The sequence below is a fragment of the Monodon monoceros genome, unplaced genomic scaffold, assembly GCF_005190385.1.
Source record: "Monodon monoceros isolate NGI ecotype Baffin Bay Population unplaced genomic scaffold, NGI_Narwhal_1 Super_Scaffold_4, whole genome shotgun sequence".
Taxonomy (NCBI): domain Eukaryota; kingdom Metazoa; phylum Chordata; class Mammalia; order Artiodactyla; family Monodontidae; genus Monodon; species Monodon monoceros.
This window is the reverse complement of record NW_021703781.1, coordinates 21,673,063-21,693,237: the sequence shown is the minus strand read 5'-3', so window position 1 is coordinate 21,693,237 and position 20,175 is coordinate 21,673,063. Positions and strand designations below refer to the sequence as shown.

The window sequence follows — 20,175 nt, the reverse complement described above, 5'->3', positions numbered from 1 at the left end:
CAAACCTGCCTTCCTCCCAGGAGACCAGACTTTTAAAGGCCAGGATGCTCACGGACCTGCTGGGGCAAGCCCTGGGGTCAATGCCCAGAGGTGGCACTTGCTTTGGCTTGGGTGCCAAGGAGGAGAAGCCTTTGATGTGGCCTCTGTGCCAGCTCAAGATTCTGGTTCCAGCCATCACCAGATGGCCAAAAAGGGACCCTGATGGCCCCTTGGAACATCCTGGAACAGGCTGGAGAGGGGGTGCCAGGCCCTCCACCCTGGCAATGCTGCCTGTCAAAGCTTCCTTCAGACTCTGTCAGACTGTGGAGGGAGGGTGACAGGGGGTGCCTGTGGAGATCAGAGCTGGGAAAATAGCCCTCCACCCTGCCTCCTCCACTCCGGGCCAGTGTGTAAAGCACAGCCAAGCAGCCACCTCCCAGCCTCCCATGCCACCCGCAGGGATGGCTGCTAACATGCTCCTCAAAGCCACACTGACCCCAGAAGTTCAGGCTTAAGATTCTAGAAAGAAACATGGGGCCACAGCTCAAACCCCACCTGACCCTGTAGAACCGTGGAAGCTGGCCTTGCAAGAATTTAGTCTAAGATAAGATCATTAGCAGCAAAGTGTTCCCTGTTCAGTCTCTCTCTCCCTGATTCACACACACACACACACGCACACACACGCTCCTGGCCAGAACCACGAGCATGCCCACACTCACCCATACTCAAGAAAAGTGTTTTCTATTTTTTTTGTGTTGTTTTTTCATTTTCTTTTTCTTTTTTTTTCTTAAAAAGGACTTATCCAAATATCTGGATAATAAATCGTTTGCGTTTCCTAAGAAACTGGGTTTTCTTTTCCCTTGTGGTTTTGGTGTTTTTCTTCTTTTTTTGAGCCTTACTAGCAGTCTGAAGCTTTCTTTCTTTCCTTCTTTCTTTCCTCTTCCTTTTTGCTTGTGGATAGGAGAAAGCAGTTTGTCTGAATTGTACTTGACTATTGGAAGAGGAAAACAGTGTGAAAGGAGAAAGGGGCTTAGGGAGGAGGGAGAAATCAATAGCTGAGGAAGAAAATGAAGAGCACAACTAAAACAGATGCACCCCTGAGACCCTGGGGCACAGGGTGGGAGGGCCACCTCCTTGCTCCCCTAGCTGCCCCCAGAGGGCCCATCCCCACCCCGGTTCCTGCACAGCGGTCTGAGGTCAGGAGAGACAGCAGGAGGTGGAGAAGGACCACTGGGTCCTCGCAACAACAACGTCCATGGATTTCCTAAGGCTGGTCGTGGTCTGGGGGGGGGGGGGGGGGCAAGGGGAGGAGGAGGAGGAAGGGCGATTCTGGCTGTGAGCTCGGGAGCAGAGGAGGCCCAACTGCCCCACAGGAGGTTGCCCTGGGGCCTGCCTGTGCCAGCCGCCTGCTGGTCCCTGACAGCCCGTGGGTTTGGGGCAGCTCAGCAGTCCCCGTCGGTGGCCATGGCCACCAGCATCTCGCTCTTGCCCATCTCCTCCAAGGCACTCGCCAGGCTGTTGAGGTCCCCGTCGTCCTGCTGCAGCGCTTCCCAGAGGTCGAGGATCACACCCGTGGGGCTCGCTTTTGTGGCAAAGTAGTTCAGGTACCTGATGGAGGGAAGGAGAAGGACACTAGGCTCCCAAAATGCTCAGCCCCTCCCAGGAGCCTGGGGTGGAGAGAGCACTGAGGGTACATCCCAGGAGCACCGGGACGGTGGGCTCTGGGCTCCCACAATCCTGGGTCTGAATTCCCAGCCCCTCTGCCTGCAGGCTGTGTGGCCCTGGGCAAGTCACTGCTCCTCTCTGAGCCCCAGTCTCACCTCTAAAATGGAAAGTGTCCTGCTCATCATGTCATCAGCATCGTTATTACTGTCATTGAAAGACACTGGCCCCAGGAGAGGCTGCCCAAACCTAGCACTCCGTTCTCTCTCCATCCCACACTCGTCGTCCGCCTGCTCTCACCCGCCCCATGCACTGCCCTGAAATCAGGAACAAAGGCTTTGACATCCTTATAGATCCCACCCATTTTGAGTGAGATGTCTTCTACATGGCATCTGCTCGACGCAGGTGTATTAAATGGTTTCTCAGTAAGTGTACCATAACAATAATGATGACTAAATGCCATTATATTCATCCAGCACTTTAAGTTCTCCAGAAGAGTTCTGACACCAGGATGCATTCTGTCACCCAGCAAGCATTTCCAATACACTTGCTCTGTCCTGGACACAGGACTGCTGACGGTGATCACGCTTGGCTGGTATCCTGGCTTCACCTGATTCTCAAGGGCCAGCACTCTGAGCACGATGCTCCTCAAGGAACCAGCTTCTCAGACTTAGCACACCCAAGCCTGAGCTCCTGGTCTACCGCAAATGGCGGATCCGCTCCTGGACCGTCAGGCTGCCTGCCCCACCTGCCCCATGGGGACAGTGGGAGGGGGGCGGCTCTGGTCCAGGCCGGGCGGGCTGTCCCGACACTCACCGGTCCATGGAGAGCTTCTGCGCCAACAACCGCCAGTCATTGCCGCGCGAGTTGGGGGCATCCAGGCTGTTGCATATCTTCTGGCGGATGGAAACGGGGATCTTGAAGGCGTAGGGTCCCAGCTGGGTGGTGACTGTGCTGCTGGGGGCGGAGCAGAGGGCGTCCAGGGAACCAGCAGGCGTCTGGAAGAGCAGGGGGTAAGGGTGAGAGGGGCAGAGGGCTCCCTGTGCACGGCTCACTGGGCATCTGCCCCTCCAGCCTTCCTGCCTGGGGACTGTGAGCTCTTGGAGGCTCCGGCCGCTCCCCCGCCTCTGGGCAGGCTCCAGCTGCTCAAAGGGCTCCTCCCCTGGAAGGTCTGCCACGGCTGCTGTGACTACGTCTCCAGGGCCAGGGCTGTACACCCGCTCCCCGCCCTCGGGGTGCCCATGCTAATGCACTGCCTGGGCCAGTGCTGACGCCACCTCATGATTACAAAGCCACGAGGGGCCTTGGCCCCAGTCTAATCCACGTGGACCCCCTTTTACACAAACACAAATCAAGTCTGGAAAGGAGAAGTGACTAATCCATGGTCACATGCCATGTTAGTGGTAGAGCTAGGTCTAGACCAGGGGTCCCCAGCCGGTCCGCAGTCTGTTAGGAACCGGGCCGCACAGTAGGAGGTGAGTGGCGGGGTCGGGCGAGTGAAGCTTCATCGGCGTTCCCTCGCATTACCGCCTGAACCATCCCCCGCACCAACCCCCGTCCGTCCGTGGAAAACCTGTCCTCCATGAAATCGGTCCCTGGTGCCAAAATGGTTGGGGACCGCTGGTCTAGACTATATCCAGTGCTCTTTACACTGCACTGAAAGGAGGGCCTAGCACTGCTCCCTGGGTGGCCTAGGTTTTATAAACCTCAATCTGGATTATAGTGGTGGAGAGCCACAGGCTTGGGCCAAGTGTTGGCTTGATACAAGGTCCTGATACCTGCCCTTCCTAAAACCTTCTTTCTCATCTCCCAGGTGGGGATCCTCGTATCTGTCTCCCTGGTGGTTGTACAGATTTGGTGAGATTCGGTACAGGCCAAGCCCAGGGTCGGCACTCAGTAAGTCACAGCTGTTAGCAAAGAGTGACCAAGTCCCAGCTCAGACTTGGGAGGTGGGGGGCACAGCTCTGTGGGAGGTGGCCTCTCCCCCACATGAGGGGGAGCCTGGGGTCTGCACGCTGCAGCGCCTAGCCCCGTGCGGCGTCCGCTCTCTGGCCCTCACCTCTACCAGCGTGGTGTGCAGCTGGAATATCTGGCCCTCCCCCTCCACCTGCCGCACGCAGATCTTGCAGGTGAGCTCCGTGGAGGCCAGGCTATGCCTCTCCAGGGTGAAGGTGCAGTGCAGGGCCTTCTGGCTGCCACTCCAAATGTGACAGAAGGGGATCTCCTGGGGGAGGAGGGGCAGGGTCAGGGAGGCGAGGCCAGCCTGCCCTGCCCTCGGGGAATGGAGGCGGAGGCAGGTAAGGGGGCCAGCCTCAGGGAGGGCTGGGACCTCTCCATCCAGGTGGGCAGAGGAAGAAGAGCTGGGCAAGGGCCCTTCAGTTGAGAAAGGGAGTATATGGGTGAGAAGGCACGAGTCTGAATATGTGACTGTGTGTGTGCATGTGTCTGGGTCTGGGAAGCCTTGGGGACTCAATGGTGTCACACAGATGGGCGCGGACAGAGGGATGTGACCATCAGAGATTAGTCTGGACCATCTGCCAGCCACGAATGCTCTTAGAGATGGTAAGGTCTCTTTAAAGACGACGGGTACAGATATTTGTGTGTGGGAGTATGTGACAGGGGTGGCAGGGGGAGGGAGACAGAGAAAGACACAGGGGTGGGAGTGGGGACCAAGGCTGCAGGACCGAGGGAGGAGGCAGGGAGGGGAGTTGGTCTTCTCTGGGCAGCCCCCCAGGTGCGCCCCTCCCCAGCTCCATCCCTCCCCCTCCTGCGGCCCAGCCCTCACCTGGTACTTGGCCAGCAGCTTGCTCCTCCAGTGGGCGTGGGGCAGGTCGTGGAGGGAGAGGCGCAGGTTATGGTAACTGTCCTTAAACAGCAGGGGTTTTGGCTCCTCCACTAGGTAGCCACCCAGGGTCCGCTCCAGCTCCAGCACCTCCTGTGGGCCAGGGAGCAATGAGAAGGGGGAGCCCATCACATTTGGCCAAAGGGCCCTTTCCTTCTGCAAGTTTGGGGCTTGGGGACACACATGGGCAGAGGGAACTAGGCTGTAACATTGAAGGCAGGGAACCATCTGAGCCACAGGGCTGGGACTTGGTAAGTGCTCACAGAAGACTTAGTGTGTGGAGAGATGCATGAATGAATGGATGGAGGGAAAAACAGATGCATGAATGGGCAGACGGTGGGACAGGTGGATGGATGAATGGATTTACAGATGACTGGATAGATGGACTGATGGATGGATGGTTAAGTAGATGGATAAATAGATGGGTTGACAAGCGGATGGACAGACAGACAGACAAAACGTTGTGCAGATGAACATACAAATGGATGGCACAGAAACAGAACAAACAGATGGAAGAAAAGATAGATGCGTGGATGAGCGATGGCTGGATGGACAGATAGATTATGGACTAAATGAATATACAGACAGATGGGCAGAAAGTTGGGTGGATGGGTGGATGCATGGATAGATGGGTGAATGGATAGATGGGTGAATGGATGGACAGATGGATGGATGGGGATTGAAAAAATAAAGAACGCCATCAAGCCAATATGTGGCAACTTCCCTCTTGATCTCCATTCCATTCTCTGACTATAACTAGATGTTAGCCAATGCCCTAATACCAAGGGATCCAGGTTTCAAGAGCATTTCCCAGGAGCCTCTAGCTATTATGGGCCTCCTTCAAGTTCAGGTCAGCCTGGTCCCAGCAGAAGACACTCACTCTCCCACAAGGCCTTTTAACCTGTGTTGCATCAGTCGGCAACTTGGAGTTTGAGACAAGTCACATGAGACTGAGAGGCAAAGGAGATAGAAAGGCCCACAGATCGTGGGCTGGAGGAGGCCTGGAGCTACAGGAAAGAAGGCTTCATAGCAGCAGGGGATGGAAGGATGGAGAAGGAAAAGGGGTTTAAATAGGGCCAAGGCTCTGTGCTCTTCCACTGTTTGTCAGGATGAGACTGAGATCCTGGGAACTGGTGGGAGGGCTGGGCAGAGAATGGACAGGGTCTTAGAGGCTGGGGGGACAGGGTGGTACTAACACCTGCTGTTATCAGGTTCTAGGTGCTAAAATCCGGTCCCTTCACCTTCTCTCTCTTCCTGCCCCGAACCCCTTCTCATCTGCCATGCACCTCCCTCGCTTAAGGGCACTGTCCGTTCTTTTGCACACACTAGGAGCTTGGCTGTCAGCCGCCCCCTCCCCCTCCCCCTCCCCCTCCCTCTGTTCCTCCCATCAGTCACTGTTTCTGTCCATTCTACTGACTAAACAGACTCCAGGCCCCTCTCCAGCTGTTGTCACTGTCTGTTGTCCAGGGTCCAGCTGCAGCCTCCCAGTTGGTCTCCCTGCTCCTTGTCTACCCATTCCCACTGCGTAGCTTTCAAAAGAGCACCCATGAACAGGTGTCCACCGGGTCTCTGCCCCCGTCCACTGGATAGGTTCCAAATTCCTTGCCACGACCCTAAGGCTGTTGGGAGGCTGAGCCCTGCCTGTCTCTCCAGCCCCACCTCTCATACCCCTGCACGCTTTGGCACACAGAACAACACACCTGCCTCTGCATAAGCCTCTCTGTCTCCTGGAATGCGCTTCTTCCTTCTCTGCCTGGAACACCCACCTGTCCCTTGGAGCTTAGGTCTAAGGTCAGCCCTGCTGTGAAGCCTTCTCAGACCCCCTCCCCAACAACCAGGACCTGCCAGCCCCTCCCAGGCTGATGTTCCCTTAGCCCCGCATCAGTGATCCCCTGGTCTGTCTCCCACCTCTAGCCCGCAGCTTGGTGAGGGCAGAACTGTGCCCAACTCATCTTTGTATCTCGAGGATCTGATGCGATTTCAATGTTTGAGAAACAAATGAATGACTGAATGAGGCTGATGGTGGCAGAGGGTGCCTGGCAGGTACCATGATCCTGGGGAGGGGGATACTGGAAGGTACCATGCAGCTGGCCGGCTGTGGGCGAGGTACCCGCAGCGTGCAGGCCTGTGTGGGTACCCATGGCCTGGCCTTACCTTCAGTGCTACGGGCGTGTCCTCCAGGCAGTAGACCCTGAGGCTGTACTCCAGAGAGGTGCAGAGGGCGGGGGCGAAGATGGCCAGCTGGAGCCGCTTGACTGCCAAGCGGGAGTAGGACTCACCCGTGAAGACGTAGGTGCCCAGCTGGTCCAACAGGATGTGGCAGGACCTGGCCTCCAGCTGGCAGTAGCAGGGGGTGTTAAGGGTCTCCTCATCCAGGGTGACCACCTCCTGCAGGGTGACAGTGGAGGTGAGGTGGCTGTACCAGCCAAGGCCCTGGAGAGGGTCCAACCAGGTTAGGCCAGGAGGAAGGGGGAAGGTTGGGTTAGGGGACCGGCCCCCCGGCCTTGGCTCCTCACCTCCCAGTGGCCCTGGTGGGCCTGGGTCTTGAGCTGGAAGATCCAGTCACCGGCACTGACTTCAGCGCAGTGTGGCACCGTGAGGATGACGGGGCGGCACAGCAGGAGGCCCGTGGGCCCGCAGGTCACCGAAGGGCTCAATACTGTCTGGGTCCCTTCCGAAAGCGGGCTGGGGTGGGATGGAGGGCAGGAGGGAGGCAGTGAGGGAGCGGTGCTGGCCTCCCGGCTCTGCCCCAGCTCCTGGAATGGGAGAAGGCAGGATTGCGCCCTGGGGGCTCCCAGAGGCCACGGGTTAAAGAAGAATGGCACCGGCCTTGAGATCGTTTCTAAATTTTTGCTATTACTCCGCAATATTCTCATAGCCAAATCTTTGCTCCCATTTTCAAAGGTTCTGCACTCCAGGGATGTTGTGGATAGGTGCTGCTAAAGTGCCCTCTGGAAAGCTGGTACCCATCCACGCTCCCACCGACGCACCTTGGGAGGGCTGTGTTCCCATTCTCTCACCAGTATGAAGGTATTATTATATCTGAAAATAGCTTTGCAAGCTGATGAAGTAAAAAAACTTCCAGTATCTTATGGCTGTCTGAATGACTGTTTCTTTGACTACAAATTAAGTCAAACATTTTCTCATAACCTATTGGACGCTGTGTGTGTGTGTGTGTGTGTGTGTGTGTGTGTGTGTGTATAAGAGAGAGTGTGTGTGAATCACTTGTTCATATCCTTTGTCCATTTTTGTACTGAGATGTTCAGTTTTTCTTATTGGTCTCCCAAACCTCTTTACATAGTGAGGATAGTAGCCCTTTGTCATATTGTAGCCAGCTGGTTAACTGGCTTTCAGTTTTATGATTTGTTGTGCTGGTTTTGCATGGTTTAAATGTGAACATAATAAGATCTAGCAATGTCTTCCTTGGAGAACTACCTCTGGCCTTAGGATCGGACTTAGAAGGGGAGATGGTGACATTTGAGCCCAAGGTGGGCAAGCAGCAGGGAGAGAGAGGCCGAGGAGGGGGCAGCTGGGCTGGGGCTGGGGTCTCTATACTCACAGGGTGTTTTCTGCCTTGTTGATGAGGAGGTACATCTCGTAGAACTTGCCCTGGGGAATGGCTCCATTGGGCACCAGCAGGCTGACCCCTAGGGGGAGAGGGAGGTCAGTAGGGAGGGGCTGGAGGGAGTCCAGGAGCTTATAACAGGGGATGGGGCGTTGGCCCCCATCTTGGAGCAGGGAGAGAAAGACATCTGAGCTCCTGGTGGTCACCAGCAAGGAGTGGGGAGAGGGGACTGGGTGCAGGGAAAGGCCAGGTCACTGACTGCAGAGGGGCTGTCAAGTAGCACAGGGGCCACTGGCATTGCGATGGGGTGTAGAGATGGGGCAAAGACCTGGAGTCTGAAGGTGCAGTGCCAGCCCCAGCCTAGCTCAGTGTATGATGCTGGGAAACTGTCAACTGCTGGTTCTGCAACCTGAGCTGGGCAGCCCTGCCTTTTCAACAGCACTCTGTAGGTTTGTTGACTACATCGGGGTATACTTTCCCACTCACCAGATGGTGAAACTGAGGTTTAGAGAGTTCCCCTGCCCTTGTGAGGCAGAGGCAGGCCTGGACTCCAGGTCTTCTATTTTATAATCACTTCTTCCCCTTGGGCCTCACTTTCCCCATCTGTGAAATGGGACCAGGGAAGCCCTATCTTCTGCTGGGTGAGTGTTGGGACTGTCTAGAGGGGACATGCTGAGGCCAGATTGATGGGTGAGCAGAGCAGGGACCCACCTGTGTCAGGGATGCTGAGCCTCCCGCCCAGGCAGCCAAAGGTGCCGCTGACACTGCTCCCCGGGTCACGGGGCATGCCCAGGAGCTGCTGGGAGCCGAGGCTGGCACTGCGCAGGTGCAGGAAGTGGGCGTCCCGGGCAAAATCACCAGGGTACGTGCCGGGTGGCAGGACTCCCAGCAGCTCAGCCCCGTCTGCCAGGCCTGGCCCAGAGCTGGTGGTGCTAGAGTTGTAGACCTTGATCTTGAGGTTGGGCAGGGAGTCCAGCAGGGGTGAGTTGGTCATTGGGATCTTGTCGACCGAGTCCTGCAGGGCGTACATGGGTCCGCGGTAGATGCCCGCACTGGCAGTGAGGTCCGGAGGCACAGATGGGTGCAGGAGCTGCGGGTTGTCTGCAGGGCCAGGGGCTGCAGTCAGACCAGCCGTGCCTCGCTGGCCCTGTCCCACTGTCTGCACCTGCCGGGACGCCTTCCTTTACAAAATCCTACCCAAACGTCCAGCTCTGAAAGGTTCCATTGCCACCTGCGGTAGGAAGCTTAGGGACTCACCACCTGGGTTACTTCTTCTTTCCTGCATCTCTGTAACCAAACTCATCCAGTGATCTTTAGAGAAAACTCTAGGAAAACCTCTTGAGGGAGTCAGGAGCCTCTGCTCTGGTCTGGCTGGCTGCCACACCCCCTGGGAACCCTGCCTGCACCCGCCACCCCAGGCGTTCCCAGGTCCTTACTGGGCCTCGCAGTCTTAAAGTTGACTGGGTGGAAGCCACCAGTGAGGGCGGCGGACGAGTCGGTGATGTCGGTGTCGAAGTCCCGGCAGTTGCGGCGGTACACGACCACCCCTACCACCACGAGGACAGTCACCACCACGAAGATGGACACCACAAGACCTGCGTACAGCGCCACATCCCCCGAGGACTCCAGAACTGCGGGGACAGGAGGGCTGAGTGAGGGCCAGGGGGCAGAGGCACTGGCCCTGAGGGAGCCAGAGATTCCCTTGGTCCCCGGGGAGAGGCAGGGCCTGGGACAGACTGGTGTTGTGCTAGGTTCTAATCTGAGCCCTGCCAGACAGGCTGGTGACCTCAAGCATCTCTCTGAGCATCAGTCTCTATAAGTAAAATGGTCTAAATGTCCCTGCCCCCCTGCCCTGCTTCCCTCCCCGTGTGGCATGGAGAGGCAAAGGGACTCCTGGAGTTAACACTCCCGAGAGTTAACTCATTGCTCTCTGCCCAGGAGGTGATAAGGCGCCTGTGGCTCAGAGTCACAGGACCACTAAGTGTCCTCTCAGAGCTGGGATTAAGACCTAGCGCCTTACTAGCAGCCTGCAGCAATCTCTATAGAACCCAAGGCCCTGATTCCCAGAAATCTCTGCAAGTAGCCGCTCTGTGCTCACCTTCCATTTTGTGCTGAGGGCAGGAGGTGGGTGGGGGGGGGGGAGGGATGGAGGGGGAACAGGACGAGGGGAATGAGATGCGTGGCAATGGGATGGAGAGGAGGGGAGCAGGTGGAAGGGAAGGAAGGGGCTCAGGGAGGCAACCCATGTCGACACTCCCTGCCCCCAGACAGGCTGCTGGGCTGGAGGAGGTCCAGCTCTGGGTGAGGGGCAGGGCAGGCTGCTGCTCAGCTAGAAGTAACTCCACATAGCTAGGCGAGGAAGTGTCGGGGTCAAGAGGCAGGGTCCAAAGCAGGGCTGCCCAACAGAACTTTCTATGATGATGGCACATCCCGTGTCTGCACTGTCCCCCATGACAGCCACTAGCCACGGGTGGTTATTAAACAACTAAAATGCGGCTGGCTTGACTGAGGAAATGAGTTTTTAAATATATTTATTTTCAGCTAAGATAAATACAATTTTCAAGCCACACGTGGCTAGTGGCTACTACACTGGACAGCACAGCCTAGCCAAGACGGCTGCCCTTCCCCCTTGTTTCCTTTGGGAGCTCCGGGAAGCCCCTGTCCACTCCCTCTCCTCCCCAGGGACCCTCGGAGAGGAAGGCCCGCTTTCCTTCCTGGTGGAGGCCTGAGCTTCAGCAAGGTAGGGCAGGGCTCTCAGCCCTCATTTTTGCCTGCTTCTACCACCTCCTGGACCCCCATCTCTCCTCATCCTTGGGCTCCCCAGGAGAACTGCCGGAGAAGGTCCCCAGGGCTGGGCTCCCACCTCTCTGGGGGCTTCGCCTCATGACATCGTCACTAATCATGGGGGTCACTTGCCTGGTGATTTACAATATCTAATCAGTCACCAGTCTGGCCCCCCTGTGAGTTGCACTGAAGGCCTCATTACTGATTTGGTAATTCCAGAATTATTTGGAAATTGTGGTTTAATTACCACACGCCAGTCTGCCCAAGCAGCTTTACTACAGCGGAGCATAGCCCCTGGGGGATGGATGATGAGCCCCCAGGGTCTGACGCAGAGCAGCGGGCATCCCAAGGACCTAGAAGGCTTCAGTCGGCTGCTGGGGGCACAGTGAGGGGCAGGTGTGGGCCTGCTTGCTGGCGCCCTCCCACAGAGGACAACCAAGGGGTGGGGCTCGGAGCACCAGCTCTGGCCAAATACTTAGGTTCGAATCCTGGCTGGATCCTTGGGTATGTCCCTTCTCTCTGAGAATCAGTTTCTCCTCCTATAACGGGAGGGGTCAGGATGGCATCCTAGGGCCTTTCTGTCAGCTGAGGGTCTGCCTGTCTGACTGTGATGAAGACCATGCCACATGCAGCGCCAGGTGCTGGGAATCCCGTGGAGGGCTGGTAGTGGGCACCTTCAGCTCTCCCTGCCCCTCACCTTGCCCTGCATCCCACCCCCTGGAAAAGCCAGCTGAGGAAAACCAGGGATCCCCCCCAGAGGAAAGAGAACAGCCATGAAATGGGACTTACGGTGGCTTTTGGGGTCACTTAGAGTTTTCTTATCTGTTGAGGGAAATAAAGGGAAAGACAATGACACAGACGGCAGGGAAAGACAATGACACAGACGGCAGGGAAAGGGTGGTAGAGGAGGTGACGGGAAGATGCGTGGATGAGATGACAGAGTAGCAGGTGGGCAGGGGCCCCAAGGGGCTGCTCCACTGCAGGCTGGGAGGTGGGGGCCAGGGGGCCCGTATCGGCTCCAGAGCCCCCACCCTGGGCCCTGCCTTCCAAGGACTCACTCTGCACGCACAGCCCGTCGGTGCAATTCTTGGAGTCAAGCACGGTCCCGCTGCAGTCCCGGCCTCCGTTCTGGGGAGGGGGCGCCATGCACTCGCGGCTGCGCCAGTGCGCACACTCGGTGCTACAGGCCGACCACTTGCTCCACTCTGTCCACGCGCCATCGACTGTGGGGACACAGCACGTGGTGCATGGGGACACATGCATGCATAGAATGCACACACAGTTATGTGTGCACAACACAGCAGTGCATGCACACACACACACACACACACAGTGCAGCAGGGAAAGAGGAACCCAAGACACATGCATGCCATCCAGAGAAATCCATGCCTCATGCCAGTGCAGAGACGGGAGCACCAGGTGGGTGAAGACAGCCCAAATAGACACATAAGGTCACTGACGCAGATACAGTCCAGGGCACAAGTGTACACACAGAGGCACAAACCCAGGGTGAAAAACACCACATCAGTCACACAAACATGTCACCAAAGAGAGAACACAGACCAACGATGGGGCCAGAGAGTAACACAGAAGAAAGAGAGGACTGCAGGGTCAGCGGCCAGGTGTGTCTAGCAGTCAAGGGCAGGAGCACAGGCTCTCTGACCCCAGGAGCCTCTGGGGCCCCGGCCTGGGGGTTGACGCTGACAACCCTCGGCCTGGAGAGCAGACCGCCCACCCCTCAGACCGCAGCTCAGAGCCTCTGCCTCTGTGTCTCCCGCAGCCCAGGGCAGAACAGGAGGTCAGCGGGCGTAGCATCCAGTCCAGCCTGGTGAGCCAGCTGGGGGGCCCGGGACAAGCACCTTCTGCCCTCACTCACCCCAACGGGGAGAGATGGGCTGTTCTGTCAGACACCAGAGCACAGAAGGCAGGGCTGGGGCTGGCATGGGGCTGGGCATGGGTGGACTGCCACCTGGCCGGTGGCCTCACCTGGGCACACAGTGGTGCAGGCAGTCTTCTGGAAGGCCTGGCCCTCACAGAAGGCACCTCCATTGAGTGGGGCGGGGTTGGTGCAGGTCCGTGTGCGCTTCTGCCAGCCTCGGCCACAGCGGTTGGAGCAGGGTGACCACTCGGCCCAGCTGGACCAGCCGCCGTTCACTGCAGGGGTAGCAGTTGTCAGCAGGTTGGCATGGCTCTTCGCCCCGTGGGGCCCCCAAACCCCATCCTCCAGCCATGATGAGGCGCCTCTGCTGAGGCCTGGCCCTTCCTAGTTGGACCCCTCCTGCCTCCAGGGCTGTGGACTCAGATACCAGCAGGCAGACCTGGGCTGCATCTGTCAGCACCAGAGGCAACCCAGGAGGTCACTGTCTATTCCCCGCCCCATTGTACAATGGCAAACAAAGGTCCAGAGAGGGCTGACACTTACACAAGGTCTCCCTGTGAGTAATGGGGAGCTTGGAACTGGAACCCAGTACAGGGCTCTTTCTACAACACTCATTGCAGCCATGGCTCTGGCCCTCCCACCCAAGGGGACAGCAAGGAACAGATGACCGGCCTGAGCAGTAGTCCGTAACTGCTAGAACAACAGGCTCAGGGATGGGGATACCGACTGGGCCCTGCCTTAGCCCTGACTCTCAGAGAACTGGGTTTTCCCCTTCAGGGATAAGCAAAGGGCCTGAGAAGGGGCAAGTGCTCCTGGTTGGGGACCCAGGAGTCCCTGACTTCACCACTGGCTTTGCTGTGTGACCTGGCGAAGGCACCTCCCCTCTCTGGGCCTCCTCTTCCTCCCCACCCGTTCACCAAGGTCCTGCTGGCTTCCGGGTAGGGAAGGGTCAGCCGTATAGCCCCAGGCTCTCCCCCTCCCTCGGCTGTGTCCTCCCCCGCACCCCCACCCAGCCCACTCTGGGCCGCACCGTAGACAATGATGGTGGCGGTGGTGCTGCGGCGCTTGGCCACGATGTTCTTGGCCACGCAGGTGTAGTTGGCCGTATCCGACAGGCGAGCCTGGCGGAGGATGAGGTTGTGGTCGATGGTGAGCAGGAAGTTGGTGTCCTGGGTGGGGTCGATGACGTCCTCGTTCTTGAGCCATTCCACCTGCAGGGGCACGGTCGCAGCTGTGAGGGCCCAGGGCCCGATCCCCTGCACCCCCAGGAGTGGGCCCTCTCTTGGGGGGAAGGGAGGCCTGACCATAAACAGGACGGCAGTCCTAGCCATGTCCACCCATGGTGGTGACACAGGGGGCAGGGCCTCCGCGGGCCAGGCACTGTGCTGGACACTACAGGACACAGTGGTTAAGGTGACCACCCACCAGCTGAGTGGCCTTGGGAAGGGACTTCCGCTTGGCCTCAGTTTCATCAACTGTAAGATATTTAATAGCACTACCCATAGGGCTACTGTGGGGATGAAATGAACCAGCATATGGAAAGTGTGGAGGCCGTGCCTGGCTCACGGTAGGTACTGGTACTAAATAAGAACATGTCTTCCTCATTAACTCCGCAAACCGACTCCCTGAGCCAGGGTGAGAGGCCTGGCAGGTGATTAAAAACATGGTCCCTGGTCTGGCAGACCTGGGTGTGCAAATGCCAGCTCTGCCACTCACTAGCTGGCTCACCCTGGGTGACCGCTTCACCTGTCCCAGTGCTGTGTTCCCAGCCATAAGATGGGACGACAATATCCACCTTGAAGGGCTGCTATGAGGACCAGCGTGCCGAGTGCCTGGCACATGTAGCAGCCACGAGGGGTAGCTATTACAGAAGGTGTCTGTCTGAGCTCATTTCCAGATGGGGGCCGGGGCTGGGGGGAAGCTAAGTGATTAGAGCCAAGGTTCTGAGCTGGAAGCCCAGGGTTCCATCTTCCCCAATCCTGTTCTACTGAGGTCCCTGGCAACAAAGCTGAGATGTTTCCCCATGCCTTGCTCTGACTAGAGGACCACGAGTGCGGGCAGCGGGAGAGAGGAAGCAGGCCTGGAACACAAGCAGGGCAGTAAGAGGACACAAGCAGGGCATCACCCACGGATGCACAGGCCATGTGGTGTAGGAAGGGGTGATCAGCTTGTGGGCTGAGTTTGTGCTCAGATGCACGTATTATGATACACATAAAGCTGGGGCCTTGGGTTCTGGGTGGGGTGGGGGAAAATGGTGTATATGGCCACTTCTCTTGCAGGAGACTGAGCCTGGGGTCAACCCAAGGAGCCCTGGGGGTTCCTGCCCCAGCTCTGCCCCATCCTGTGGGGTTATGCCTATGGAGGGCCCAGCTGGGGTCTGGCATGCGCCGAGTTCTACAGAGGTTGCAGTTCCCTTCTCTGTCTCTAGCCTTGACAGCCCCATCTGTGAAATGCGAGGGCTCTGGAAGGCTGAGGCATTGTGGCTGGTGGTAAATACCATGCCTGGCTGGCCTCTGCCATGCCCAAAGTCCCCCATATCCCCACTCACCTCAGCCACAGGCACCCCCTCTGGTGGGCGGCATTGCAGGAGAACTTCGTGGTCCAGGGGCACTTCCTTGCCCAGAGGCTCCTGATCGAAGTTCTTGCGCAGGTCTGGGAGAAGGAAGGAAAAGTGTTCCAAGGCACAGTCAGGCGGTGCAGGGAGGAGGCCAGTCAGGCAGAGCTGGATCCTGAAGGGCCCCATTCTAGCCACTAGGTGGCAGTGCACACCAAGGGAATGTTCACGGGGACACCCGGCCTTTACCTGGAGAACTTCTTCTCCAAGATGGGGGCCTCAGCCGGTGGACTCGGGGGAACAAGCTTCCCTCCCTGACGCTGAGATCCTATGCACATGGTGGCCGGGGATGGTGAGGAAGCTGGCAGCTTCCTTATATAAAAGTAGGCAAAAAAGGGCCGTTGGAAATCCTGGGGCCAAAGGTGTCACAGGTTCTGGGTCATGGAGCCTTCTGAGCTGGCATCCCTGTGCCCTGATGTCTGTGTGTGAAATTCTCTCTCCAGGATCCACAGGGAAGGGGAAAGGGCCCAGGAGAATGGGGTGAGGGTGTCAGGGTGGCATACATGCAATGCGGACATAGGCCCGGCGACTCTTGGTGGTGCCTGCAGAGCTCCAGGCCACACACTGGCACCAGTAATCTTCCAGCCCAAACAGCTCCTCCACCTGCTGCCGCGACACCTCGATCTGCACCTCTCGCACCTGCAGGCCTGGGAGGAGGAGAGAGACGCCATCAGGGGGCAGGTCTGAGGACAGAAGACACCAGACATGGGACCATAGTATCTCTCTCCTTTCCAACCCGCTGAGTCCTGTGGGCTCCTCTCCCAAGTGCCTCACATTTCCATTTTTCTCATCTCATCTGCCTCGAGCCTGGCCCAAGCCACCACTGCAGCTCAAATGGAAACTCAGTGTCTAACCCAAGCCCGCTGCCCCCATTAAATCGACTTTCCACCCTGCAGATAGCTCTTCAAAAGGCACAAATGGCATGTCATTCCTCTGCTATGTCTCCAGTCATCCCAGTGTAAAGACCCAGACCTTCCACGTGGCCTCCAGGCCCTGCACGATCTACCCACTGCAGCCTCACTGGGTGTCTTCCAGGCCTTCATGTTTTCCTGGCCTCTCTAGCCACAGGGCCTTTGCACATCCAGCCCCCTGCCTGGAACTCTCTTCTGTCCTTTCTGTGTCCAGTGAACTCCCAGTCACTGTCAGCTTTGGGCTGGGCCTCACTTCAAAGGGAAGCCCCCTGATGCTGGCCCACCCCCACCAGCTGTCAAAGTACCGCTCAGCACTCCCACCACTGCACTGGACATTGGTCTGTGCAGTTATCATTCCCCACCAGGCCTGATTCCCTCATGGCACTGACCATTACCTGGAACTGTACTATTTATTGACGTGTTCATGTGTTAACTGTATCTCCTGCAGGAGAATGAGGTGGGGCTTTGCCCTGTTCACTGCTGTGGCCCAGGGCCTGGCACAGACAATGGGCTCAACAAATATGAGGCAAGCATGTGGCCTCTCTCTGGTCATGGCTCAGGAGCCTGTGGGGCTGGAGTTGAGGGAAGGCCCCTCTTCCTGGGAACCCCTAACCTCTCAGTGACTCCCTGCTAGGGCCCAAGGGCCTCCCTGAATGACTGGATCCACCAGCCCACAGAGAAGGAATCACTCAGTCTTTGCCAATCCTCCCTTGACAAAACCCTCTACGTTCAGGAAAGGGATGAACCCTCCTGGATGAGGGCACCCATCCGAAGCTCCTCCCCAAAGCTTGTGGGAGAACTGTAAGGCCTCCTCCACCAGGAAGCCCTCCCTGACTACCCCCTTGGTCTCGGAATTCCTAAAGCTATTCCTCCTCGCCATCATGTATCTGAGCTCATCTTCTCATGGTTGCTTGTGGGTTCTGATAAGGCCCTCAAAGGCGGGACTGTTGAGTGTACACATTGTAGTCCTGTGGCATGGTGGTTAGGTGGAGGGCTGGACTGCTTCTTGACAGGTTTGAATTCTGGCCCTACCTTCACTCCCCAACTGTGTGACCTTCGCTAAGTTACGTAGCCTCTTTGAGCCTTGGTTCCTTCATCAGAGTAAAACACTCAGGGTAAATTCTAAATGAATCATGGCAATTACAGCACCCAGCCCAGGCTGGACACAAATCTAATCTGGCAGCTCATCTGGATCTCATCCAGCCCCTTCCTTTTTCATCTGGAGAAACTGAGGCTTGGAGAGGGTAGGTGGCAGGCCCAAAGTACCAGAGCAAGTTGCCAGCAGAGCTGAGATCAGCTATCTGGCATCCTGCCCCAGTTAGAGCTCTGCCCAGTAATGAATGACAGCTCTCTGGACCTCTCCCAGTGAAATCATTGCCTTAACTCTCCTGCATCCTGAGGGAGGGGGGCCCTTGCACTGGGAGCCCAGACAGTGAGGAACCCCTCCTGATGGCCAGGGATCGAAATTGGAGGGGGCTGGTGTTTGCTGTGGGTGGAACACCAGGAGGGAAGAGGCTTCTTGGGGGACAGGGGCCCTGCCTGCTGCCAGTGGCTACCTGGACTGCTTGCTCTACAAGCAACGCTGCATGGCCCGGGGCAGGAGAGTGGGGCCCTGGCCTTTATTCACCAGGCTGGGAGCCTGGAGGAGTGGCCCCTCTCAAGGGGGTCATCCATCCAGAATGTTTCAGGAGCAACCAACAGCTGGACAGATAAACTACCACCCAGCAGGGCTTGACACTGTGGCAATGGTCACCAGCAGGCAAAGAGGACAGGGGCCTTTGGTCCCCCAGACTTGGGTCCCAGACTAGGTGTCCCCCTCAGCATGATGGCCAGTGGCAGGCAGTGCCTGGACCAGGACACCCAGAGTTGGGCTGCCTGCCTTGACCTGGCATGAGCTAGTGGGTAGGCTCATCCCACCTGTTTTGGCCCCCAGCCTGTTTTCAAGGCTTCAGAGAGTGCCAGGGAGGGCTAGGGGTGGAGAGAAGGAGGAACCAGCCACACTGCTGCCAAGGGTGTGGCCTGCTGGACCACTGTCCATTCTTTGTAGCTAATGGGGACAACAGTGTCTTGATTTCTAGGGCTGGCAGGACTTGTGTGCCTGGTAGCAGGGGAGTAAGAGCCACCCTGTTACTAATAATCACAGGGTCTGTGAGGGGCCCTAGCAGGATACACTGTCCCCTTGCTCTGCAGGGCCAGAGGGGCTCAGGGGGACAGAGAAGTAAGAATAGGTTTCAAGAGGAAAGAAGCCAACAAAAACCCAGAAAGAAGATGGAGGAAACAGGTGTTTATTGAGCACCTGCTGGGTCCTGGCACTGTGCTCAACGCTGTACAGGTACCACCTTGTTCCATCCTCACCAAGACCTGTTAATATCCCAGTTTACCACGAGAGAAACTGGGGCTCAGAGAGGTTGAGTGACTTCCTCAGGGTCACACAGCCAGAGCATGGGGGCAGCTGGGATATGGGTTTTTTTTCCTTTTAAAAGTTTCTTTTTTGGAGAATTCTCTGGTGGTCCAGTGGTTAGGACTCCATGCTTTCACTGCCGAGGGCGCAGGTTCAATCCCTGGTTGGGGAACTAAGATCCCACAAGCCGTGTGGTGTGGCCAAAAAAAAGGAAAAAAAATCAGATAAAAAGTCCTTTTCTTGGGACTTCCCTGGTGGTCCAGTGGTTAAGAATCTGTCTTGCAATGCAGGGGACGCAGGTTTGATCCCTGGTCAGGGAACTGAGATCCCACATGCCACGGTGCAACTAAGCCCGTGCACCACAACCAGAGAGAAGCCCGCGCACGGCAACGAAGAGCCCGCACACTGCATCCAAGACCCGATGCAGCCAAAAATAAATAAATAAAATATTTTTTTAAATCGTTTATTTTTAGATTTTGAGTGAGAATGAGACTCCGACTCTAACTTTTAAAATTCTTGGAATTCTTTAAAATTTTTGGTTAAATATACATAACCTACAACGTACCATTTTAACCAATTTTTAGGGTACAGCGTTGAATGACATTAAATACATTCTGGGGTATGATTTTAAGCCTGAGTGGTTCTGAAATCTGTCAGCTTTTCACAGAAAAATAGAAGTTGAAGGAGGAAGAAAGAAGGAGAGAGAGTGAAAGAGAGTATGTCAGGGGAGAGACACAAGAATGAGACTGAGGCAGAGAAAGAGAGAAACATAAGGGAAAAAAGACACAAAAGGAGACAAAAGGAGACGGGGATGAGAAGGGAGAAGCAGGAGAGACAGAAGGAAAGAAGAGAGGGCTGAAAAAGGAGGAGAAAGAAAAGGTCAGGGAAGAGATGGTAAAAATGAAATCAAAGCCAAGGCAGGCCCTGGGGCAAAGGAGCCACCCCGAGCCTGGGGTTGGTTGGGGCTGCCCAAAGCCAGCCGTCCGCAGGTGACCCGCAGTGGGTGGCCCCCCTTCCTGGCTTGAGTCGGGGAAAGGATTTCCAACCCCGAAGCTCCTGTACTGTAAACAGGGGCTGGGCTCTGGGAGATGTGAGGAGCCCCAGGCTCTGCCTCCTGCCTGGGGTGGGGGTTGCCCGGGGTCCTGCATACATCCCACGTTTCCTCCTAGTTTCCCACGCTTCTGCCACTCTCCTCTCCTGCAGGACTTGGGCTGCATCCTAGCACCACCTCTATGATTATTTACTTAATATTACAGGCCTTTTTTAAAAAACCGAAGCCAACTGATTTCTATGAAGGAAGCGTTGCATCATTATTGTGAACAAAAACAGTATCACTTCTCACCAACACAGAGGACCTGTGAAACTAGCGATGGTCTAGAATTCTGGTTGGGTGTTGGGGGCAGGGCTGCAAGACAGAGCCGGCTCCTCTTCCTTAAACAGGGAGCACAGCAGGTGCTGGGGGAGCGGGGAAGAACCTTGTCCCCGACTGGACCTGCTCTCTGATGTAAGCAGAGGATGGAAGGTAACTGGAAAAGGGA

At 56.7% G+C, this 20,175-nt stretch overlaps 1 protein-coding gene across 3 annotated transcripts in view; it reads right to left on the bottom strand.

Moving 5' to 3' along the window:
* Positions 1-871: 871 nt before the first annotated feature.
* UNC5B (unc-5 netrin receptor B) overlaps positions 872-20,175 on the bottom strand; it is an 84,812-nt gene continuing 65,508 nt past the window's right edge. Inside the window, exons 3-17 of one of the 3 annotated variants that reach the window (XM_029245323.1) lie at positions 15,829-15,972; positions 15,260-15,363; positions 13,742-13,922; positions 12,819-12,986; positions 11,891-12,055; positions 11,622-11,654; positions 9,485-9,679; positions 8,760-9,149; positions 8,043-8,130; positions 7,000-7,168; positions 6,638-6,871; positions 4,427-4,576; positions 3,701-3,865; positions 2,458-2,639; positions 872-1,587 (exon numbers count right to left, since the gene is read on the bottom strand). In XM_029245323.1, the coding sequence (XP_029101156.1) occupies positions 1,422-1,587; positions 2,458-2,639; positions 3,701-3,865; positions 4,427-4,576; positions 6,638-6,871; positions 7,000-7,168; positions 8,043-8,130; positions 8,760-9,149; positions 9,485-9,679; positions 11,622-11,654; positions 11,891-12,055; positions 12,819-12,986; positions 13,742-13,922; positions 15,260-15,363; positions 15,829-15,972 (2,534 nt within the window). In that variant the 3' untranslated portion in view covers positions 872-1,421. The remainder of the gene's footprint in view (positions 1,588-2,457; positions 2,640-3,700; positions 3,866-4,426; positions 4,577-6,637; positions 6,872-6,999; positions 7,169-8,042; positions 8,131-8,759; positions 9,150-9,484; positions 9,680-11,621; positions 11,655-11,890; positions 12,056-12,818; positions 12,987-13,741; positions 13,923-15,259; positions 15,364-15,828; positions 15,973-20,175) is intronic. The other 2 variants (XM_029245324.1, XM_029245325.1) reach the window with 2 other exon arrangements.